The following is a 26123-nucleotide window of genomic DNA, read 5'->3' on the forward strand; positions in this document are numbered from 1 at the left end:
GGTGCACACTCAAACCTTAATTAAAGCAGGGTAGGTGTGGCCGCGCGTACCCTAAGCACAAACAGAAACCATTATAGCACAGTCAGCACAGGAACTGTGGCTTAGGGCACCTGGCAGCGACTGCTAGCCTGGACACACGTGGAAAGTCATGCACCAGCTGCAGAGGACCTCGCAAGCTGTGGCTAGCTCCCACAGCAGGAGCCAGGGACCACACATGCGAGAGACCATGCAACAGAGCAAAGACATCACAGCACATGTACAGCTATGCAGTGGTGGCAGGGAATTGAGCAGTGTCCATACAGGTAACAGACTACAGTATCCCTGCAAGTTAGGGGGAGAGGAGCAAGGGTTAAAGCAGAGGCATGCAAAAATAACGCCGAAGAAAAAAGGTATAAACCCAGCGGCATTACAGTAATGCACTCAACCTCCATGGCACACTAACCACGTATGAATCCATTGCTGAATATGTTAAAGTTTGCTCAACAACATTAGACAAGCCTGTGAAAAGCTGAGAGAATATAGTCTGGTCAGAAAAGACCAAAATTGAACTCTTTGGATTACCTAAAATACACACCTTGTTTGAAGGCCATTAAGCACTGCATATCTCCCCCAAAACACCATACCAATAGTGAAGTTTGGAGATGGGGACATCATGGTGTGGGGCAGTTTTTCAGAACACGGCACTGGCAAACATATAATTGAAGGAAGGATGAATGGACAAATGTACTGAGACATTCTTGATAAAAATCAGCTGGCATCTACGTGAAAAATTAAATGAGGGTGGACATTTCAGCAAGACAATGATTCCAAATACACAGCCAAGGAAACTCTCAATGGGTTTCAGAGTAAACAATAAAGCTGCTAGAATGGCCCAGCCAATCACCTGACAAGAACCTGACAGAAAATTTATGGAAGGAAGTAAAGCTCAAAGTTCATAGAAGGAGCCCACGAAATCTTCAGGATTTGAAGAGTGTTTGTAAGAATGGGCCAAAATGTCACCTGAACAATGCATTTGACTAGATTTTCCATAATAGGAGGCGTCTTGAAATGGTTATCACAAACAAAGGCTTGTACAAAATATTACATCAATTTCAGTAAGCATGTTCAATACTTTTTCCCTGTGTCATTTCTCATTATTACACTTAACTTAATTTAAGGACATCTATGGTATGATTTCTTTGACTGTGTGGATTGGATGGATTGTTATCAACATTTGGTGAGAATTTAATGTCAATAGCACCTTCAGAAATTTATTTACATAGAAAATTGGTGAAATGTTCTATACTTATTTCAGCTGCTGTATGTATCTCATATATAATTGCCTAGAATACTACTTCCTGCTAATGTCCGGAGCTAATGTCCGGAGCTAATGTCCGGAGCTAATGTCTGGAGCTAATGTCCGGAGATAAGTGACGTCAACAGTGTCCAGTGTCTGATTGGTTGCCGCCTGCTGCGAGCGACCAGTCAGAAACGTGCCGTACTGTGACACACTCCGCCCGCCATTTTGGTGTGATTTTTGAATTTTTACCTCACAGCAAGTTTCTACTGCGTGGAGGCGGGCCCAGTGACGTTGCTCTTCAAGCTCCTGCCGAATTTCAAGTATATATGGATTCTAGACTCCCGATTCTTTAGAATCGGGCTGCCATCTAGTATACCATAATTAGAATAATTAGAAATTCTGCACTTCTAGAGGCAACAGCTACTGGTATCATCAATCGAATGTGCAAATCATTGCAACAATGGTGAATGTGTCTATAATCACTTTTATTTCTAAAATAACTTAGACACTTTTTGATACCTCTTCAGACAAGTGGGAGTGATTTAAAATAGACCATACTACTCAAGCCAAGATTTGGTGTAAACTTAAAGTGGTTTTCCAGGTTTTAAAAAACCCTGTTCCCTGAGCAGTTTGTTTGCACAAAACCCAAACTATTCTTCACTCGTCCAAACCAGGTCCACCGCTGATTCTCCCGTTGCTGCTCGTGGTGACTGTTATTGACTGTAGCACTCATGTCAGCAGCTCTGCAGTCAATAAATTTGCTCAGTGGCTCATGGCGTCAACTCAGCCACTATGACCAAGCAAGTTGTTGACTTCAGCGCTCTGGACGTGACGTCAGCACTGTACACAATAACCGACACCAGAATCAGTGGTGGAGACTCAACATTGAACCTGGGGAAGGTACTTAAAGCACCAATTGTATTTAGAACAAACTGCTGTCAGGAAACAAAAGAGTTCTGAAGCAATAAAAATTCTAGGCATCAAATTTATTATCTAATTCTGAGCTGTCTATTAGCAAATCTGCCCCATTATCTTTTGTTTGTGATTTTCAATCAGAATTCTTAATTACTAAATGTGGAAATTCCCGCGCTGATCGTGTTCATGAAAAATCTAGAACAACAAGTTATTATCAGAAATAAACTGTTTCTACCCAGACAGCAGAGTGGCACTGGCAATCCGCAGCACTTCGGATCCAATAAGTGATGTGTTCAGTTAGGTGTGAAATGCTCAGCCTATCAATGGGCTGTCTGTCTCTTAACAACTTGACAAGCTCTGCTAAAGAGCTTAGCCAGTGCAGATTAAACCTTAAAAAATTGTCTACCATCTGTTAACTGGAGGAGCTGTCATTCGCATTCAACGTGGAGTCCAAACTAAGTTGGAAGTTTGAGTAAGTAATTAAAAATTGCATATTGGGCAGAATGTGGACCCTCACCTACTGTAACACTACATGTTTATGGTGAATATGTCTGCGCTTTGTTTCCCTAGGTAAGAAAATAAGAATGAGTCATTGTTCTTGGGTAGTCATCTTGGGAATTTTCTGCATGACGGTACTTGAAGGACAGCTACAACCTCCGACAGGTAACAAACGTCACTTACTCAGCTTGGTGTACAATACCAAGGTGTGCAATATAGTTTTCTCTGGATTGGAGATAATTCTGTATTAAGGAAAAACATTCAGTGACTGTTTCAGATCTGCTGTATGTGTACGTAATGCACTACTGTATCATCAATTGTGTCTGAGAAGGTTTCCTATGCATCCATGGCAAGAAAACATTGTTTTGTTCTATGACTATGTACATTGTAGTTTCTTAGATAAGTCCAGAAATATTTTGTTATATTAGGTAGCATTTTCCTAGAAAGCAACTCCTATAGATACATTCATTTACTACAGTCTATGTGGTCGTGTGTTATATATGTGCATTAGAATCATACCCATACTTAGTTATACCCTAATATTAAATATATTCTAACTTAGCTCTTTCACCTTGTATCTAAGATGCCTAAGAAATATGTAACGACCCTAAAAAACACTTTACTAAGTTACCAATCTCATTCTTCCACGCCTGCTAGACTATATTTTAAGGCCACTATACGGGTTTCTAACACAGTATTTAGTAATATAAAATTAACAGTCATAAAACAATATAAATAATATATATAGGTTTTATCAACATATTCATAATAGTTGTGTGAATGCATACGCATCGATCTATGCATATATGTATACATATATAATATATATAAATATTTATATATATTAACTGTATGTATGTTGCATATAAACTTGTATCTATTTTTGTTTTTGAGTGATAAGATATCATAGTACAACGGCATTTTTGGTGGAATACAACTGTACATGTATGTATGCAACCTATATATGTATATATATATGTGTGTATATATATATATATATATATATATATATATAAAATAGTTGTATTCATGTGTTGTATATATGCCTTCATGTTAGCATTTATGTTTGTAGATACATTTGTAATTATACATCTTACCAGTTTGAATATTATAATAGTAATTTCCTTTAAGCTCCCATTGTACAGAGTTGGATTTTTTACATGCCTGATTCTGTACATAGTTATGGTTGATGACTTTATTGATGTCCTTATTTGCTGAATGGACAAAACTCTATTATTAACCTTTCCATTCAAGCACAATATACGGCACATTTTTGCCATTAATTAAATCTTGGCACGCCATGTGAGCGCAGAGCAGTACAGTTGAAAATGCTGAACTTTTGCCCCATTGTCATACAGATTCTAAGGCTTTGAATTCTGAAATTCTCAAACAAAGGATTCTCTGATATTACCAAGGAAAATATATAATTGGAGTCTACATCTGTTTATCATAACTGTTAATAATTGTACAATTTCAACACTAAGATAATAGATAATATTGATACAGCCACACTGTAACAGAGGCAATAAATAAAACATCTGAGACCTCAGGACACTGTTTTGTAAATTGTTGTTGCCAACTTTCTGTAGTGACTTTAACATTATGATTACAGGGTTTTGTTGGATTAGAAAAAAATCTAATTAGGTTTTTTTTTAAAAAAGCATGGTGCCACTATTCTTTCTGGCCTGGGTCTGTTATTGTAGCCTAATTCAAGTATATAAGGCTGAGCTAGAATGGTCCATAGGCAAGATTGGGCTATTTCTAACTCTAGACAATGTTTTTAGGTATCTTTTATGATCTGTGATGGTCTCAGAGCTGAAATTGTATATTTCTGCCATTGGCAACTTCATATGGTGAAAATAAATTTTCTTTCAGTATAAAATCCATATGATGTTCTGTTAGATTTTGATTTATGATTTGTCATCTGCCCTTTTTCTCATTATCCTTTTATTCCCATTTAGTTATAGAATCCAGGACAGGACTTGACAATATTCTCCATAAAGAACCTACAAAAGTACAGGATGGCTTGGAAGAAGGCAGCGGATCAGTACCAGAATTCAGCCCATCTCTGACTGGAGCACACAACCACTATAGGAGTTTCCTCAGAAGGAAAAAGAGAGCCATATTATTTCCCAGTGGAGTGAAGGTGTGCCCAGAAGAAACATTTCAACAAGCTCTTGCGAATCATATGAATTACTTTAAACTTAGGGGTAAGTTAAAAGTTTTCAGATGAAACCTTGAAGGTTTATGTCTAAGACCATTTAAGATTCATCTAGTTTCATAGTGATCAGCTAATGTCCCAATAGAATGAATCAGCACAAGTGGGAAGATTATTGCAGTGATCCATTTTGTTTGGCCCTTATTTTGCCAAGAACATGTATTGCCATCATCTGACCCATAATATATGTGCATGAGTACTATTCTGGTTTCCATTCTGGCCTTATTTCCATTTTAATAGATATTGAGTTGTAAAATATCATGTAGCAGCTAAGTCTTACTGTCATATATGTTGACCCAAGATAATAAATCATCATGAAAGTAACTATCTATCTCCAACATGACTGTTTCCTCCTAAAATTTACCCACCACATACTATATACTATACATATATATTGGGAAACACCTTTTCATAGTGAATTTAGGTTTTTCGTTTGGTCACATTGCCAGAGGTGTATAAAATCTAGCCCCTAGCCTTTGCCAACATTTGTAAAAGAAAGGGTTGCTATAAAGAGCTCACGGAGTATGATCGTGGTGCTGTAAAAGGTTGCCACCATTGTAACAAGGCAGTTTGTGAAATTTCTTCCCTCCTACATATGACCAGCTATGAGTGATATTATGGAAAAATGGAAGCGTTTCAGAACCATTACAACTCAGACCTGAAGTAGCAGATCACGTAAAGTTACACAACGGTGTCGTTGTGTGCTGAGGCGCCCAGTACATGAAAGTCGCCAACGTTGCCAAATCAGGAACTGCAGAGCCCAATCCTCCTCTGGTACTAACATCAGTGTAAAAACTGTGTGCCAAGAGCTTCATGGCATAGGTTTCCATGTCTGAGCAGCTGGATGGAAGCCTTCCATCACCAAGCATTGGATGGAGTGATTTAAAGCACATCGCTAGTAGAAACGCGTTTTGGAATGATGAATCATACTTAACTATTTGGCAGTCTAATGGACGAGTCTGGGTTTTAGCAGATGCCAGGAGAATGTTTCCTGCCTGACTGCATTCTGCCAACTGTAGGATGTTGTGGGGTAGTTTTTCAGTCGTGGTCTAGGCTCCTTCATTCCAGTGAAGGGAAATTTTAATGTTTCAGCAAAGTTATTTTGGACATTTTTACACTCACAGCTTTGTAGGAACAGTTTGGAGAAGGTCATTTTCTGTTCCACTATGACTGTGCCTCATTGCACAAAGGAAAATCCATAAAGGCATGGTCAGATGGGTATAGTTTAGAAGAACATGACTGGCCGTATAGAGCCCTGAGCCCAACCTCATCTAATGCCTTTGGGATGAATTAGAATTGGAATAAGATTTTGAGGCTTTCTCTTGTTGGATGATGATTTTATAAATTTGGTTTATGTACATGGGCAAAATGTGAGTACAACCATAGCTATTGAATCATGGAAGACTGGAGGTCATAGGTATATTACCTATTCAACTGCTTCTTTTTTAGATTGGCTTCAAACTTTTTATTTTCTTGATGTTTTCTGTCTAAGTTACCTGAAGATCTTGCTGTGTAGTGATTCATCCTCCTGATTTCTTTTTTAAGGTAGACCAATCTTAAGAGGAAGATGAGTACTCAATAGAACCTTGGTAAAACACAGGCATACATAACTTTCCAGTCATTTACTGAGTATGCAATTCTGCAGGCAGGTTTAAAGACTTTCAGCACTCTTTGCCTCCATGCTGGCTGAGGGTCTGCACATAGACAAACTAGCCCTTGTCATTTGTTTTCTGGGATGTGTAAGAGGCTTGAACAGCAATGTGATGTAGGAAAAACTGTCCGGGTCAATGCATTATAGGAGCTCAGCTAATCTCTTAGGGACGTCTATGTCAACAAAGATTAAATAAGATCAAGAACCATTTACTGTGAATGAAGATCTGGACTTCAGAGGCATACATAGAGTTTACAGATGTGCCAAAATGTTGATTAAAGATGAACGTAAATTAAGAGAGATGTATCTTGGGTTGGTCTATTTAAACTCTGCCTCATGTGTACTATCCCTTACAACAAGATCTCTACTTGCTGTCATTTCATTGTTCATTGCTTGCTGTCAGAGGATAAGAATCTATACAGGTCACTGATATAGAGTATCTCGGCTTAGGTATTTTTTGTGTTTTTTTTAAAAGGGAAATTACCACATCCATTAAGGGAAGTTCTCTATTATTCCTCTAATTGAAGTATTTTTGTGGCATAGAGCACCTCTTTTGGGTTACACTTTCATACATTGTGGTTACATTAATTATAATAGTTCCCATTAAAAGGTTATTTGTAGAGTTGGTGTGAATCGATTCACAGGATCCAATCCAGCAGCCTGGTCAGTAATCTCTAGCTGTCTGATGGGATCCCCAAGAACTGCCTCTTTGCTAACTACATCCATTGTTCTTCTGATTATCTGGCCAGGGTAGATAATCAAAGAAATGCTGGGTGTTAGAAGGCAGTTCTCTGGGCTTCCATCCTATGGCTACACGTTACAGACCTGGCCACTCGACTAGGTTCTGCAACTCAATTCGCCCTGTCTTCAGCTTGTGGAAACTTTGTAGTGTTCTACATAATCAGCTCTCCATTGTATGATTAAAAATTCAATACAATTTTTCTGTAAAGGTGCCACTTATCTGAGCTGTGCTGTTGGCTGGAGCTGCACCTCAGACTTTTTGCTATTCCCACCTGCTGCCTGAACTCTACAAATACTACTGGCAATACCAAGAGCTTTCTTCTCCATCTTAGTTGCATTATTTAGGCCAAAAATAAGGGCAATTTACTTGTAAGGACTCAGAACGTTCAGCATTATCAATGTTATGTGCAGAGTATATGCAGGAGGTGGGCATAGCTGGTGGTCTCTGTTTTGTTGATTTTGGAATACTCCTTCAAGGATCTATTATGTATATCATGGAAACGTGCAGTTGGAAAAAAAGGGGAAAAATATGAAAGAATGTATGGCACTGGTGTGTTAAATCACCCGTATAACTCCAGTTTACTAATTATGATAATTTGCTGAGAAATAATTTTTGTTTAATTTTACTTTATATACTTTAATCTGTGTGTTATACAAAGAGGCTATATTACCAGGTAAAAAGTGGACAGTTATTTTCTCTTTATTCCTCCTTTTCCTCTGATTATTCCATTGTTTTTTTTCCGCCATACAGTTCATGAGATATGAGATTTTTAATTTAATTCAAATTTTTATGGTCTTTACCAAGTGTGCTCAGAAGTAGTGATGAGCGAGTGTGCTCGTTACTCGGGTTTCTCCAAACATGCTCTGGTGGTCTCCGAGTATTTTGGCATGCTCGGAGATTTTGTTTATGTTGACGCAGCTGCATGATTTGCGACTGCTAGACAGCTTAAATACATGTGGGTATTCCCTAACAAACAGGCAATGCCCACGTGACCAGGCTGTCTAGCAGCCGCAAATCATGCAGCGAAATACTTGGAGACCACCTGAGCATGCTCGGAGAAACTTGAGTAATGAGCACACTAGCTCATTACTACTCAGAAGGTAATAATGCAGAGCAGTCTGAATCTCTTCATCCCCAAAACTGTTTTCACCTTCCTGACCGGGCCAAATTTTACAATTACAAATTTTACAATTACACCGATGCCTCTACCTTGTGCCAGTCATTACACTGGTTACCCATCCACTCAAGAATCCAGTACAAAACTACTACCCTCATCCACAAAGCACTCCATGGCTCAGCACCACCCTACATCTCCTCTCTGGTCTCAGTCTACCACCCTACCCGTGCCCTCCGCTCCGCTAATGACCTCAGGTGAGCATCCTCAATAATCAGAACCTCCCACTCCCGTCTCCAAGACTTTACATGTGCTGCGCCGATTCTTTGGAATGCATTACCTAGGTTAATAAGATTAATACCCAAACCCCACAGTTTTAAGCGTGCCCTAAAAACTCGTTTGTTCAGATTGGCCTACCGCCTCAACGCATTAACCTAACTATCCCTGTGTGGCCCATTCAAAAAAACAAACAAAAATAAACAAAAAAAAAACATAATTGGGTTCCTTGCATCATGTTCTCATACACTTTATGCAGTTAATAGCCCTCTGTGTCTGTACTGCTACATACTTAGGCAGTTAACTGGTTCATGCAGCTTTACATGAACACCCGAGCCTTACACTATGGCTGGTCCGACTAACTATAGCAATTGTTACCATCCACCTCTCGTGTCTCCCCTTTTCCCCATAGTTTGTAAGCTTGCGAGCAGGGCCCTCATTCCTCCTGGTATCTGTTTTGAACTGTGATTTCTGTTATGCTGTAATGTCTATTGTCTGTACAAGTCCCCTCTATAATTTGTAAAGCGCTGCGGAATATGTTGGCGCTATATAAATAAAATTATTATTATTATTATTAATTCTGACCACTGTCACTTTATAAGGTAACAACTTCAGCAAATCCCAGTCATTTTGTGAGTTTTTTCTTGACACATTGTACTACCTGTTAGTGGTAAATTTTAGCTGATATGGTTGCATTTATTTAAGAAAATATCAAACATTTTATGAAAAATGTGAACATTTTGCACAGCTTTCACGCTTTTAATTTTCATGCCCTTAAACCAGATAATACCACACAAAACAGATAATAAATAACATACACCACATGTCTGCTTTCCATCAACATCCTTTTTGACACATTTTTTTTGGCTGAAAAGTTAGAAAAGTTAAAAGTTTATCAGCATTTTCTAATTGTTCCAACAAAACCAATTTTTTAGGAACCTCACCACATTTTAAGTGACTTTGAGGTGCCAATGTGACAAAAAATACCTCAAAGTGGCACCAATTTCAAAACTGCACCTCTCAAAGTGCTCAAAGCCACATTCAAAAAGTTTTAACCCCTTATAATAATAATAATTTTATTTATATAGCACCAACATATTCCGCAGCACTTTACAAATTATAGAGGGGACTTGTACAGACAATAGACATTACAGCATAACAGAAATACAGTTCAAAATAGATCCCAAGAGGAGTGAGGGCCCTGCTCGCAAGCTTACAGACTATGAGGAAAAGGGGAGACACGAGAGGTGGAGGGTAACAATTGCTTCAGTTACTCGGACCAGCCATAGTGTAAGGCTCGGGTGTTCATGTAAAGCTATATGAACCAGTTAACTGCCTAAGTATGTAACAGTACAGACACAGAGGGCTAATTAACTGTATAAAGTGTATGAGAACATGATGCGAGGAACCTGATTATGGTTTAAGTTTTTTTTTTTTTGAATGGGCCACACAGGGATAGTTAGGTTAATGCGTTGAGGCGGTAGGCCAATCTGAACAAATGAGTTTTTAGGGCACGCTTAAAACTGTGGGATTGGTGATTAATCGTATTAACCTGAGTAGTGCATTCCAAAGAATCGGTGCAGCACGTGCAAAGTCTTGGAGACGGGAGTGGGAGGTTCTGATTATTGAGGAAGTTAACCTGAGGTCATTAGTGGAGCGGAGGGCAAGCATAGGGTGGTAGACTGAGACCAGAGAGGAGATGTAGGGTGGTGCTGAGCCATGGAGAGCTTTGTGGATGAGGGTTGTAGTTTTGTACTTGTATGTCACAGGAATTAAAGCAATGTGGAAGGAAAAAAATGAAACATTTTTCCTTTTTTCCCCCATAAAAATGTTGCTTTACTACCAGCTTTTTTCATTTTCACAAGGAATACACTGATAACCCATGTTTGTTGAAAACTACTGTTTGGGTACATGGCAGGGCTCGGGAGGGAAGGAGCACCAGTCGGCTTTTGGGGAGTAAAATTGGCTGGAATAGATAACAGATGCTATGTTGCGTTTGCAGGGCCCCTGATGTGCCTAAACAGTAGAGACCTCTCACAAGTGACCCTATTGCGGGAACTACTTCTCTAAAGGAATTTATTTTGAGGTGTGATGACCTTCTTAAAATCACAGGTGCGTCCCAAAATATTATAACGTTTAGCCGTGAAAATGAAAAAATAAATTTTTCCTGCAAAAATGTTGCTACAGCCCCAAATTTTACATTTTTGCAAGGTTAATAGGAAATAGCAAATGGACCACTCAATTTGTTGTATGATTTCTCCTGAATATACCGATACCCCATATGTAGAAAACAAGTGTTTGGGCATACATCATGGCTTGGGGGGAAGGAGTGCCAGTTGAATTCTGGTGTGCAAGTTTTTCTGGAATAGATTGCGAATACCTTGTCACATTTGACTTGCCAAAACAGAAACCCCAACAAGTCACCCAATTTTGGAAGCTATATCTCTTGAGGAATTCATCTGAGGTGTAATGGCATTTTAATCTTCAAGCAATTCACAGAATTGTATATTATTTGGTTGAGTAAATGGAAAATTCCAATTTTTTTCCACTAAAATTTTGCATTGGCCAAAAAGATTTAGTATTCAAAAATAATATTAGGAGAAAATGTAATATACAATTTGTTGCACAATTTCTCCTGAGTATGCCAATACCTTATGTGTGATCAAAAACTACTTTTGAGACACAGTGCAAAGCTCAGTAGGGAAGAAGTGCCATCCCGGAGTTCAGATTTTTGCTGGAATGGTTGGCGGGTGCCATGTCACATTAGCAGAGCCTCTGAGGTGCCACAACAGCAGACCCTCTGTAAGTAACCCCATTTATCATCATTAACCCCAGTTAATTCATCTAGGAGTACAGTGAGCATGTTAACACATGTGCTTCACAGAATGTTAGACCATTGGACAGTGAAGAAAGAATTTTACATTACATTTTACATTATATTTTTTACCACTAAAATGTTGCTTTAGCCCCAAGTTTTTAATTTTTGTAAGGGCTAATAGGAAAAAATGGACTTCCTAGTTTGTTGTGTAATTTCTGCTGAGTATGCAAATACTCTACATGTAGTCAGGAAACACTTTTAAGACACAGTGGAAAATTCAGAAGGGACGGAGTGTCTTATTGTAGTGCAGGTTTTGCTGTTACGGTTTGCGGGTGCCATGACTTACTGGAAGAGCCCCTGATGTGCCTGAATAGCAGAACTCCGGTGTGAAGACATGGGGGCAGTGGGTGCTGTCGTCTGCTGGCTTGAGACTGCATGAACCAGGGATTATACCACTAAATGCCCGCTCTCCTTTTTCTGTGGGCATAACACTACTCAGACAACACAAGGAGTTGGGGTAAAACAGTGTGGCAATAATTTATTGAACCACCAGCAAACAATAACATATAGAACAGTCCCAGCTAATACCCAAGACGGTGCACATTGCAGAGTCTAACCCTTCCGCTGGCTCGCCGGGATTAGTACAGCTGCAACTTTAGGGCTTCCAGGGCTGACCACCCCCAGCAGTGGCACCCACTGAAACGAGGTAACAACAGGCTTAGGAAGATGACTAGTGATGAGCGAATATACTCGTTACTCGAGATTTCCCGAGCACGCTTGGGTGACCTCCGAGTATTTTTTAGTGCTCGGAGATTTAGTTTTCCTCACCTCGGCTGAATGATTTACATCTGTTAGCCAGCTTGATTACATGTGGGGATTCCCTAGCAACCAGGCAACCCCCACATGTACTTATGCTGGCTAACAGATGTAAATCATTCAGCTGCGGCGCAGAAAACTAAATCTCCGAGCACTAAAAAATATTCGGAGGTCACCCGAGTGTGCTATGGAAATCTTGAGTAACGAGTATTAGAGTTGAGCGACCTTGACCTTTTTAGAGTCGAGCCGGGTTTCGCGAAACCCGACTATCTCAAAAGTCGAGTCGAGTGGAATCGGCCGATTATCGCGAAAAGTCGGGATCGACTGAAACACGAAACCCAATGCAAGTCAATGGGGGAGCAGAGTCGGCAGTGTGTAGAGGCCAGGAAAACATGTACAGAGCCCATTGTATTGGCAAAAACATCCATTCTTGCTACTGAAGCTTGTCAATCGTAATTTAGCTTATAAAAATTGTAAGGCATTTGAAATTGGGGGTCATTTGGCTAAAGTTGTGGGGGGTAGGGCTGGTTCAAGTAATTAGTGGGTCCAGGACATCTGGACCACGTCACGGCAGTGGAGCAGGGAGAGGTAAGTATTTCAACTTTGCAAGTGCTGTGATCCTGAGCAAGCAGGGGGGGCCCACTAGTTGGCATTGGCACTGGCACAGGGCCCCTCAAAGTACAGCGGTGTGTTTGCACGGCGGGGGCGCCTCCCACCGGCAGCAACACTTTTGCGTACTATGAGAGGCCCTGTGCCAGTGATGTCGCCAACTAGTATTCCTCCCCCCACCTGATGAAGGAACCTGCACTTTCATCTGCACCATCCTCTTTGTCCCCGTGTAAGGTGGTATGGTATGCGGGAAGAGGAACCTGACTTTCAGCAGGGTCACAATCTTGTTGTGTAGCGTGCACGGGGAATGTGGCGTTATGGGTCAATGTACCAGCAGACTCATCTATCACTGGCTGGGCAATGGGCAGGATGAGGAGGAAACACAGATATAGGCCCAAAGAATAAAGTGGGCTAAATGCAGTTCAAAATTGGTAACACAGGAGTAACCAGGGGGCATTGCAGTGGAGGACAACTGGAATGAGAGGCTGACACAGAGAGTAGGCCCAAATCAGTAAGTAGTCGAAATGCAGTTCAAAATTGGCAACAGTAGTAAACAGGCGGCACAGCTTTGTTCAGTGGAAGAGAATAGCAAGGAGTGGCAGACACCGATAGTAGGCCCCAACCCAACTAGTAGGCCAAATGCAGTCTAACATTAACAACTACTTAACGAGAGCCTGAAAATGGAATTTCAGGACAGGAAACCAGGAGAACAGCAAGGAGCGGCAGACACTGTTAGTAGGCCCCAAACCAACTAGTACGCCCAATGCAGTTGTTCCATTTAACCACTATTTAACAAAAACCTGAAGATAGAAGCTCAGGAAAGGCAACCTGGAGAACACCTTGGAGCGGAAGACACCATCTCTACACCCCATACCCAATTTGTAGGCCTAATGCAGTGTAGTTTCCAACAACTACTAAACGAGAGTCGGAAGACCGAAGCAATGGCGAGGAAACCTGGGGAACACCTTGGAGTGGAACACACCGTCTCTACACCCCATACCCAATTTGTAGGCCTAATGCAGTGTAGTTTTCACCAACTACTAAACGAGAGTAGGAAGATCGAAGCAATGTGGACGAAACCTGGGGAACACCTTGGAGTGTAACACACCGTCTCTCTACACCCCATACCAAATTTGTAGGCCTAAAGCAGTGTACTTTGCAACAACTACTAAACGAGAGTAGGAAGATCGAAGCAATGTGGACGAAACCTGGGGAACACCTTGGAGTGTAACACACCGTCTCTCTACACCCCATACCAAATTTGTAGGCCTAATGCAGTGTAGTTTGCAACAACTACTAAACGAGAGTAGGAAGATCGAAGCAATGTGGACGAAACCTGGGGCACACCTTGGGGTGGCAGACACCGTTAGTAGGCCCTACCAAAGTTGTAGCCCCAATGCAGTTTTAAAATTCCTAGAGGCTGAAAACAAGACTATTGACGCTCAGCTTTTTTCAAAGGAACACAGCTGTATTGAGTGGCGCAGACAGACACAGGTAGTAGGCCTTAAACCAAAAATGTGGCTCACTGCAGTTTAAAAAAGGTTACAGGGGTACACAGGCAGCATTGCTCTGGGTAGTGGAGGACAATTTCAATAGTGGACCGCAGACAGACTTTGTACGCCTACTATTAAAAAAAGGATGCTCTATGCAATTAAAAATAGGTTCCAGGGGTCCACGGGCAGCAGTGGTGTGGTCAGTCGAGGAGTAGTAGAAAGAACGGGCCACAGACAGGCTTCGAAGGCCTAACATAAAAAAATATTGGGCTGTAGGCACTTTAACATTGGTTCCAGGGGTACACGGGCAGCAGTGGTCTGGTCAGTGTAGGAGTAGTAGAAAGAACGGGCCGCAGACAGGCTTCGAAGGCCTAACATAACAAAATTGGGCTTGATGTAGGCAATTTTAAATTGGTTCCAGGGGTACACGGGCAGCAGTGGTCTGGTCAGTGGAAGTCTAGTGGAAGGAGTGACCGCAGACAGGCTTCGAAGGCCTAACATAATAAAATTGGGCTGGCTGTAGGCAATTTTAAATTGGTTCCAGGGGTACACGGGCAGCAGTGGTCTGGTCAGTGGAAGTCTAGTGGAAGGAGTGACCGCAGACAGGCTTCGAAGGCCTAACATAACAAAATTGGGCTTGATGTAGGCAATTTTAAATTGGTTCCAGGGGTACACGGGCAGCAGTGGTCTGGTCAGTGGAAGTCTAGTGGAAGGAGTGACCGCAGACAGGCTTCGAAGGCCTAACATAACAAAATTGGGCTTGATGTAGGCAATTTTCAATTGGTTACAGGGGAACACGGGCAGCAGTGGCCTGGTAAGTGTAGTAGTAGTTGAAAGAACGGGCCGCAGACAGGCTTCGAAGGCCTAACATAACAAAATTGGGCTTGATGTAGGCAATTTTAAATTGGTTCCAGGGGTACACGGGCAGCAGTGGTCTGGTCAGTGGAAGTCTAGTGGAAGGAGTGACCGCAGACAGGCTTCGAAGGCCTAACATAATAAAATTGGGCTGGCTGTATGCAATTTTAAATTGGTTCCAGGGGTACACGGGCAGCAGTGGTCTGGTCAGTGGAAGTCTAGTGGAAGGAGTGACCGCAGACAGGCTTCGAAGGCCTAACATAACAAAATTGGGCTTGATGTAGGCAATTTTAAATTGGTTCCAGGGGTACACGGGCAGCAGTGGTCTGGTCAGTGGAAGCCTAGTGGAAGGAGTGACCGCAGACAGGCTTCGAAGGCCTAACATAACAAAATTGGGCTTGATGTAGGCAATTTTCAATTGGTTACAGGGGAACACGGGCAGCAGTGGCCTGGTCAGTGTAGTAGTAGTTGAAAGAACGGGCCGCAGACAGGCTTCGAAGGCCTAACATAACAAAATTGGGCTTGATGTAGGCAATTTTAAATTGGTTCCAGGGGTACACGGGCAGCAGTGGTCTGGTCAGTGGAAGTCTAGTGGAAGGAGTGACCGCAGACAGGCTTCGAAGGCCTAACATAATAAAATTGGGCTGGCTGTAGGCAATTTTAAATTGGTTCCAGGGGTACACGGGCAGCAGTGGTCTGGTCAATGGAAGTCTAGTGGAAGGAGTGACCGCAGACAGGCTTCGAAGGCCTAACATAACAAAATTGGGCTTGATGTAGGCAATTTTAAATTGGTTCCAGGGATACACGGGCAGCAGTGGTCTGGTCAGTGGAAGTCTAGTGGAAGGAGTGACCGCAGACAGGCTTCGAAGGCCTAACATAACAAAATTGGGCTTGATGTAGGCAATTTTCAATTGGTTACAGGGGTACACGGGCAGCAGTGGTCTGGTCAGTGGAAGTCTAGTGGAAGGAGTGACCGCAGACAGGCTTCGAAGGCCTAACATAACAAAATTGGGCTTGATGTAGGCAATTTTAAATTGGTTCCAGGGGTACACGGGCAGCAGTGGTCTGGTCAGTGTAGGAGTAGTAGAAAGAACGGGCCGCAGACAGGCTTCGAAGGCCTAACATAACAAAATTGGGCTTGATGTAGGCAATTTTAAATTGGTTCCAGGGGTACACGGGCAGCAGTGGTCTGGTCAGTGGAAGTCTAGTGGAAGGAGTGACCGCAGACAGGCTTCGAAGGCCTAACATAATAAAATTGGGCTGGCTGTAGGCAATTTTAAATTGGTTCCAGGGGTACACGGGCAGCAGTGGTCTGGTCAGTGGAAGTCTAGTGGAAGGAGTGACCGCAGACAGGCTTCGAAGGCCTAACATAACAAAATTGGGCTTGATGTAGGCAATTTTAAATTGGTTCCAGGGGTACACGGGCAGCAGTGGTCTGGTCAGTGGAAGTCTAGTGGAAGGAGTGACCGCAGACAGGCTTCGAAGGCCTAACATAACAAAATTGGGCTTGATGTAGGCAATTTTCAATTGGTTACAGGGGAACACGGGCAGCAGTGGCCTGGTCAGTGTAGTAGTAGTTGAAAGAACGGGCCGCAGACAGGCTTCGAAGGCCTAACATAACAAAATTGGGCTTGATGTAGGCAATTTTAAATTGGTTCCAGGGGTACACGGGCAGCAGTGGTCTGGTCAGTGGAAGTCTAGTGGAAGGAGTGACCGCAGACAGGCTTCGAAGGCCTAACATAATAAAATTGGGCTGGCTGTAGGCAATTTTAAATTGGTTCCAGGGGTACACGGGCAGCAGTGGTCTGGTCAGTGGAAGTCTAGTGGAAGGAGTGACCGCAGACAGGCTTCGAAGGCCTAACATAACAAAATTGGGCTTGATGTAGGCAATTTTAAATTGGTTCCAGGGGTACACGGGCAGCAGTGGTCTGGTCAGTGGAAGCCTAGTGGAAGGAGTGACCGCAGACAGGCTTCGAAGGCCTAACATAACAAAATTGGGCTTGATGTAGGCAATTTTCAATTGGTTACAGGGGAACACGGGCAGCAGTGGCCTGGTCAGTGTAGTAGTAGTTGAAAGAACGGGCCGCAGACAGGCTTCGAAGGCCTAACATAACAAAATTGGGCTTGATGTAGGCAATTTTAAATTGGTTCCAGGGGTACACGGGCAGCAGTGGTCTGGTCAGTGGAAGTCTAGTGGAAGGAGTGACCGCAGACAGGCTTCGAAGGCCTAACATAATAAAATTGGGCTGGCTGTAGGCAATTTTAAATTGGTTCCAGGGGTACACGGGCAGCAGTGGTCTGGTCAATGGAAGTCTAGTGGAAGGAGTGACCGCAGACAGGCTTCGAAGGCCTAACATAACAAAATTGGGCTTGATGTAGGCAATTTTAAATTGGTTCCAGGGATACACGGGCAGCAGTGGTCTGGTCAGTGGAAGTCTAGTGGAAGGAGTGACCGCAGACAGGCTTCGAAGGCCTAACATAACAAAATTGGGCTTGATGTAGGCAATTTTCAATTGGTTACAGGGGAACACGGGCAGCAGTGGCCTGGTCAGTGTAGTAGTAGTTGAAAGAACGGGCCGCAGACAGGCTTCGAAGGCCTAACATAACAAAATTGGGCTTGATGTAGGCAATTTTAAATTGGTTACAGGGGAACACGGGCAGCAGTGGCCTGGTCAGTGTAGTAGTAGTTGAAAGAACGGGCCGCAGACAGGCTTCGAAGGCCTAACATAACAAAATTGGGCTTGATGTAGGCAATTTTAAATTGGTTCCAGGGGTACACGGGCAGCAGTGGTCTGGTCAGTGGAAGTCTAGTGGAAGGAGTGACCGCAGACAGGCTTCGAAGGCCTAACATAATAAAATTGGGCTGGCTGTAGGCAATTTTAAATTGGTTCCAGGGGTACACGGGCAGCAGTGGTCTGGTCAGTGGAAGTCTAGTGGAAGGAGTGACCGCAGACAGGCTTCGAAGGCCTAACTTAACAAAATTGGGCTTGATGTAGGCAATTTTAAATTGGTTCCAGGGGTACACGGGCAGCAGTGGTCTGGTCAGTGGAAGTCTAGTGGAAGGAGTGACCGCAGACAGGCTTCGAAGGCCTAACATAACAAAATTGGGCTTGATGTAGGCAATTTTCAATTGGTTACAGGGGTACACGGGCAGCAGTGGCCTGGTCAGTGTAGTAGTAGTTGAAAGAACGGGCCGCAGACAGGCTTCGAAGGCCTAACATAACAAAATTGGGCTTGATGTAGGCAATTTTAAATTGGTTCCAGGGGTACACGGGCAGCAGTGGTCTGGTCAGTGGAAGTCTAGTGGAAGGAGTGACCGCAGACAGGCTTCGAAGGCCTAACATAATAAAATTGGGCTGGCTGTAGGCAATTTTAAATTGGTTCCAGGGGTACACGGGCAGCAGTGGTCTGGTCAGTGGAAGTCTAGTGGAAGGAGTGACCGCAGACAGGCTTCGAAGGCCTAACATAATAAAATTGGGCTGGCTGTAGGCAATTTTAAATTGGTTCCAGGGGTACACGGGCAGCAGTGGCCTGGTCAGTGTAGTAGTAGTTGAAAGAACGGGCCGCAGACAGGCTTCAAAGGCCTAACATAACAAAATTGGGCTTGATGTAGGCAATTTTAAATTGGTTCCAGGGGTACACGGGCAGCAGTGGTCTGGTCAGTGGAAGTCTAGTGGAAGGAGTGACCGCAGACAGGCTTCGAAGGCCTAACATAACAAAATTGGGCTTGATGTAGGCAATTTTAAATTGGTTCCAGGGGTACACGGGCAGCAGTGGTCTGGTCAGTGGAAGTCTAGTGGAAGGAGTGACCGCAGACAGGCTTCGAAGGCCTAACATAACAAAATTGGGCTTGATGTAGGCAATTTTCAATTGGTTACAGGGGAACACGGGCAGCAGTGGCCTGGTCAGTGTTGTAGTAGTTGAAAGAACGGGCCGCAGACAGGCTTCGAAGGCCTAACATAACAAAATTGGGCTTGATGTAGGCAATTTTAAATTGGTTCCAGGGGTACACGGGCAGCAGTGGTCTGGTCAGTGGAAGTCTAGTGGAAGGAGTGACCGCAGACAGGCTTCGAAGGCCTAACATAACAAAATTGGGCTTGATGTAGGCAATTTTAAATTGGTTCCAGGGGTACACGGGCAGCAGTGGCCTGGTCAGTGGAAGTCTAGTGGAAGGAGTGACCGCAGACAGGCTTCGAAGGCCTAACATAACAAAATTGGGCTTGATGTAGGCAATTTTCAATTGGTTACAGGGGAACACGGGCAGCAGTGGCCTGGTCAGTGTAGTAGTAGTTGAAAGAACGGGCCGCAGACAGGCTTCGAAGGCCTAACATAACAAAATTGGGCTTGATGTAGGCAATTTTAAATTGGTTCCAGGGGTACACGGGCAGCAGTGGTCTGGTCAGTGGAAGTCTAGTGGAAGGAGTGACCGCAGACAGGCTTCGAAGGCCTAACATAACAAAATTGGGCTTGATGTAGGCAATTTTAAATTGGTTCCAGGGGTACACGGGCAGCAGTGGCCTGGTCAGTGGAAGTCTAGTGGAAGGAGTGACCGCAGACAGGCTTCGAAGGCCTAACATAACAAAATTGGGCTTGATGTAGGCAATTTTCAATTGGTTACAGGGGAACACGGGCAGCAGTGGCCAGGTCAGCGGAGGCTGATTGTAATGAGTGTCTGCCAGTTAGTAGTCCAAAACAATACATAATTGTGAATGTCTCACATTAAAACCCAACGAAAACACTAAAGGGTGCAATATTTAGGTACAGGGGTGGGATCCTCTGCGTAGTTTCCGACCTACTAATTTGGCGCCAAGTATTTACTTGGGTAAATAGAGGACACTGCCCCTGACTATGGTAAGTACCATCATACATGTCAACACAATGGTATTGTCAGTGGCAGGAATGGAAGGATGTCAGCGCATAGTCTAAACATTGGTGGAAGTGTGAGAGATAATTGTGGAAGTGGTAGAGCAATGTTTGACATGGGGGTGGGTGAACTCTCTTGTGGCCGGTGGTACAGGCCCAGGGCCCCTCATGTTACAACAGTGTGTCTGACGTTGGGTGCGCACCACCACCGCCAGAGACAGTTTATTGTACTATGAGGGACCCTGTGTCAGTGCTGTCGACCAAAAGCGGGCACACCCACCTCTTCAGACAAACAGCACTCTCACGGGTGCTTGCGCCAAGTCGCGATACCACGGCCCCGTGTGGGGAGTTTGGCCATTTAGGGAGGTGTAAACATGTCGTATGCTGGACAATCAGCTGCTGCAAATTAAGACATTTGATAAGTAATTCACAGTAGTCCACAGGCAAGAGCTTTTCATAGGAAAGCTAGGTGTCGCCCGGGCAAGGTGGGGCAAAAGAATTAGAAATCCAGTTGTGGTTCATTTTAATGAATGTTAGATCATCAACATTTTGTGTAGCCAGACGAGTCCTTTTTTCGGTTAATATTGAACCAGCAGCACTGAATACTCTTTCAGATAGGACACTAGCTGCCGGGCAAGCAAGCTCCTGCAATGCATATTCAGCCAATTCTGGCCAGGTGTCTGATTTGGATGCCCAGTAATCAAATGGGAATGACGGTTGAGGGAGAACATCGATAAGGGATGAAAAATAGTTTGTAACCATACTGGACAAATGTTGTCTCCTGTCACTTTGAATTGATGCAGCAGTACCTGTCCTGTCTGCGGTCATAGCAAAATCACTCCACAACCTGGTCAGAAAACCCCTCTGTCCAACGCCACTTCTGATGTGTGCACCCAGGGCCGTATTTGCCACTAGGCACGTGAGGGCACGTGCCTAGGGCGGGGACAATGCAGGGGGCGGCACCTGAGCAAGGTTTTTTTTTTTTTTTTTTTTTAAAGCTGGGTTACCTCCCGAACGACCCCGCCCCCCCGCCCCAACTTTCCTCTTCCTCTGGTGCAGACGCCTGATCCTTTATGTGCGTCAAACTTTGCATCAGCAGACACATTAGGGGGATGCTCATGCTTATTATGGCATTGTCTGCACTAACCAGCCGTGTGCATTCCTCAAAACACTGAAGGACTTGACACATGTCTTGTATCTTCGACCACTGCACACCCGACAACTCCATGTCTGCCATCCTACTGCCTGCCCGTGTATGTGTATCCTCCCACAAAAACATAACAGCCCGCCTCTGTTCGCACAGTCTCTGAAGCATGTGCAGTGTTGAGTTCCACCTTGTTGCAACGTCTATGATTAGGCGATGCTGGGGAAGGTTCAAAGACCGCTGATATGTCTGCATACGGCTGGAGTGTACAGGCGAACGGCGGATATGTGCGCAAAGTCCACGCACTTTGAGGAGCAGGTCGGAGAAACCAGGATAAGTTTTCAATAAGCACTGCACCACCAGGTTTAAGGTGTGAGCCAGGCAAGGAATGTGTTTCAGTTGGGAAAGGGAGATGGCAGCCATGAAATTCCTTCCATTATCACTCACTACCTTGCCTGCCTCAAGATCTACTGTGCCCAGCCACGACTGTGTTTCTTGCTGCAAGAACTTGGACAGAACTTCCGCGGTGTGTCTGTTGTCACCCAAACACTTCATAGCCAATACAGCCTGCTGACGCTTGCCAGTAGCTCCCCCATAATGGGACCACTGGTGTGCAACAGTGGCAGCTGCGGATGGAGTGATTGGGCGACTGCGATCTGTGGGCGAGCTCTCGCTTCTGCAGGAGGACGAAGAGGAGGAGGAGGGGGTGCGAACGCCTACAGCCAACTGTTTCCTAGACCGTGGGCTAGGCAGAACTGTCCCGAAATTGCTGTCCCCTGTGGACCCTGCATCAACAACATTCACCCAGTGTGCCGTGATGGACACGTAACGTCCCTGGCCATGCCTACTGGTCCATGCATCTGTAGTCAGGTGCACCTTTGTACTCACAGATTGCCTGAGTGCATGGACGATGCGCTGTTTAACATGCTGGTGCAGGGCTGGGATGGCTTTTCTGGAAAAAAAGTGTCGACTGGGTAGCTCGTAGCGTGGTTCAGCGTACTCCATCAGGGCTTTGAAAGGGTTTCAACTAAACGGTAGGGCATCATCTCTAACGAGATTAGTCTAGCTATGTGGGCGTTCAAACCATGTGTACGCGGATGCGAGGATAAGTACTTCCTTTTTCTAACTAGAGTCTCATGTAGGGTGAGCTGGACTGGAGAGCTGGAGATCGTGGAACTAGCGGGTGTGCCGGTGGACATGGCAGACTGAGAGACGGTTGGAGACGGTATTGTTTCCGCCGGTGCCCTAGATGCAGTATTACCTCCAACTAAACTGGTGATTCCCTGACCCTGACTGCTTTGGGCCTGGCACACAGTCCTGACTGCTTCAGGACTGGCACACAAGCCCAAAGGCCAATATTAATCTCCCACTGTATTTTTTTTTTTTTCTGGGAGTATTTAAAAACCCAATAAAAAAAAAATTAAGAGGCTTTCTATGGCCCACTATTTGAGAGAGAGATGGCACACTCAGGACTGGCACACAAGCCCAAAGGCCAATATTAATCTCCCACTGTATTTTTTTTTATCAGGGAGAATTTATAAACCCCACAAAAACAATACAGAAAAATGAAAAGGCATCTGCTTCTCTGCCCTGTGTAAGCACAGCGGCCGGAAAGCAGAGCGGTGACGTCACCGCTGTGCTTTCCGGCCGCTGTGCTTACACAGGGCAGAGAAGCAGAGCGCCGAGGAACAGACAGCGGAAGGTAAGCATGTAGTGTTTGCTTTTTTTTTACTTTTATGCTGGTAACCAGGGTGAACATTGGGTTACTAAGCGCGGCCCTGCGCTTAGTAGCCCGATGTTTACCCTGGTTACCGGCATAGTTGGTCGCTGGAGAGCTGTCTGTGTGACAGCTCTCCAGCGACCAAACAGCGACGCTGCAGCGATCCGGATCGTTGTCGGTATCGCTGCAGCGTCGCTTAGTGTGACGGTACCTTAAGCCACACTTGATGTGTGGATGAGGTCATGTCTGTTTTGTTTGAGGGCTCTATTATATGCTAATTTAATTTGCCTGTTGCCTGTTGCTGTAGCTCCTTGTATGGAATCTATTTTTAGGGTATGTGCACACGTCAGGATTTCTTGCAGAAATTTCCTGAAGAAAACCGTTTTTTTCCCTTTTTTTGCGGTTTTCTTAGCATTTTGCAAGTGTAATTAGCTTGCAGAATGCTAAAATTTTCCAAGCGATCTGTAGCATCGCTTGGAAAACTGACTGACAGGTTGGTCACACTTGTCAAACATAGTGTTTGACAAGTGTGACCAACTTTTTACTATAGATGCTGCCTAAGCAGCATCAATAGTAAAGGATATCATGTTAAAAATAATTTAAAAAATTCAGAAATTTCCTGAAGAAAACCGTTTTTTTCCTGGTTTTTTTGCTATTTTCTTAGCATTTTGCAAGCGTAATTATCTTGCAGAATGCTAAAGTTTTCCAAGCGATCTGTAGCATCGCTTGGAAAACTGACTGACATGATAGTCACACTTGTCAAACATAGTGTTTCACAAGTGTGACCAACTTTTTACTATAGCTGCTGCCTTAGCAGCATCAATAGTAAAGGATATCATGTTAAAAATAATAAAAAAAATAAAAAAATGGTTATACTCACCCTCTGCAGACAGCCGATGTCCTCAGCGGCGTCCGTTCCTATAGATGGTGCGCGCAGGACCTTCGATGACGTCGCGGTCACGTGAGCGGTCACATGAGCGGTCGCGCGACCAATCACAGGACCGCAACGTCATCGCAGGTCCTTCACACAGAGCATCTATAGGAACGGAACCGACAGCATGCACCGCTGAGAGGCGAGAAGACATCGAGGGTGAGTATATCACTATTCTTTATTTTAATTCTTTTTTTTTAATCAATTATATGGTGCCCAGTCCGTGGAGGAAAGTCTCCTTTCCTCCACCCTGGGTACCAACTGCACATAATCTGCTTACTTCCCGCATGGTGTGCACAGCCCCTTGCAGAAAGTAAGCAGATCAATGCATTCCTAGGTGTGCGGAGTCACCGCAATTCCGCAAATTTAATGAACATGTTGCTTTTTTTTCCGCGATGCAATTTTTTCGCGGAAAAAAATGCAACATTTGCACAAAAAATGCGGAATACATTGTAAATAATAGGAGGCATATGTAAGCGTTTTTTTCGCGTTTTTATCACGTTTTTATAGTGAAAAAACGCAAAAAAACGCAAAAAATACTGTACGTGTGCACATGGCCTTAAGGTCCAAAACTCTCTTTTCAAAATCAGCATCCAATGAACATATGCGGCGAACTCTAAGAAATTGTCCAGTTGGTATTGATTTTATAACTTGTGGGGGGTGAGCTGATTCTGCGTGTAAAACAGAGTTTACCGATGTCTCCTTCCAGAAGAGATCTCTTTGTAAAATTCCATTACTGTCAGGCTTAACCATTACATCTAAGAAATCAATCACGTCTGAGTTTAATTTATATGCTAAGTATAACGCAAGTTAAGATCATTCGTATTGAGGTCATCAAAAATAGTGGCTATTTCTTGTTGACTTCCCTGCCAGATCAGGAACACATCGTCAATGTACCACGTCCAATGTAATGTAATGTAGAGTCTCTATAAAAACAGGTAGATCCTCCTTTTTACAGTTCACAACTTCTCATTCAGGCATTACTCCACAGGTTTCTGGAGTGTTCAAACAACATGTATAGATTGTCCTTCATATTTGCAGAGCACCAATGGGTCATCAACATATTAATAAACACTGTTCAAATATCATATTCCTTTGTTTCCCAAAGATAGCATAACCATACTAGTACTGCACTACCACGACACATATTCAGCAGCCATTCAACAAATGGCAGCCATTGAAAATTAATTCAATTGATAATAAGAGTCAATATTCATTCTCACATGAACTCTAGCTTATGTTCCTGTGCCTACTGAAATAATACAGTGGGGAGAAAAGTATTTAGTCAGTCACCAATTGTGCAAGTTCTCCCACTTAAAAAGATGAGAGATGCCTGTAATTGACATCATAGGTAGACCACAACTCAAAATGAGAAAACAAATCCAGAAAATCACCTTGTCTGATTTGGAAAGACTTATTTTGCAAATTATGGTGGAAAATAAGTATTTGGTCATTAACAAAAGTTCATCTCAATATTTTGTTACATATCCTTTGTTGGCAATGACAGAGGTCAAATGTTTTCTGTAAGTCATTACAAGGTTGGCACACACTGTTGGTGGTATATTGGCCCATTCCTCCTAAAGCAGTGATGTTTTGGGCCTGTCACTGGGCAACATGGACTTTCAACTCCCTTCAAAGGTTTTCTATGGGGTTGAGATCTGGAGACTGGCTAGGCCACTCCAGGACCATCATATGCTTCTTACGAAGCCACTCCTTTGTTGCCATGGCAGTGTGCTTGGGATCATTATCATGCTGAAAGACCCATCCACATTTCATCTTCAATGCCCTTGCTGAAGGAAGAAGGATTGCACTCAAAATCTTATGATACATGGCCCCATTCATTCTTTCATGTACACAGATCAATTGTTCTTGTCCCTTTGCAGAGAAACAGCCCCAAAGCATGATGTTGCCACCCCTTGCTTCACAGTAGGTATGGTGTTCTTTGGATGCAACTCAGCATTCTGTCTCCTCCAAACACGACGAGTTTTGTTTTTACCAAACAGTTCTACTTTGGTTTCATCAGACCATATGACATTCTCCCAATACTCTTCCGGATAATCCAAATGCTCTCTAGTAAACTTCAGATGGGCCCGAACATGTACTGGCTTAAGCAGGGGGACACGTCTGGCACTGCAGGATCTGAGTTCCTGGTGGTGTAGTGTGTTATTACGGTGGTCCAAG

General features: G+C 43.6%; 1 protein-coding gene across 1 annotated transcript in view; it reads left to right on the forward strand.

Annotated features, from left to right (window-relative positions):
* The first annotated feature begins 2538 nt into the window (after positions 1-2538).
* IMPG2 (interphotoreceptor matrix proteoglycan 2) overlaps positions 2539-26123 on the forward strand; it is a 123662-nt gene continuing 100077 nt past the window's right edge. Inside the window, exons 1-3 of the mRNA XM_069759660.1 lie at positions 2539-2666; positions 2765-2857; positions 4654-4902. Of these exons, the coding sequence (XP_069615761.1) occupies positions 2779-2857; positions 4654-4902 (328 nt within the window). The 5' untranslated portion in view covers positions 2539-2666; positions 2765-2778. The remainder of the gene's footprint in view (positions 2667-2764; positions 2858-4653; positions 4903-26123) is intronic.

The sequence above is a fragment of the Ranitomeya imitator genome, chromosome 3, assembly GCF_032444005.1.
Source record: "Ranitomeya imitator isolate aRanImi1 chromosome 3, aRanImi1.pri, whole genome shotgun sequence".
Taxonomy (NCBI): Eukaryota; Metazoa; Chordata; class Amphibia; order Anura; family Dendrobatidae; genus Ranitomeya; species Ranitomeya imitator.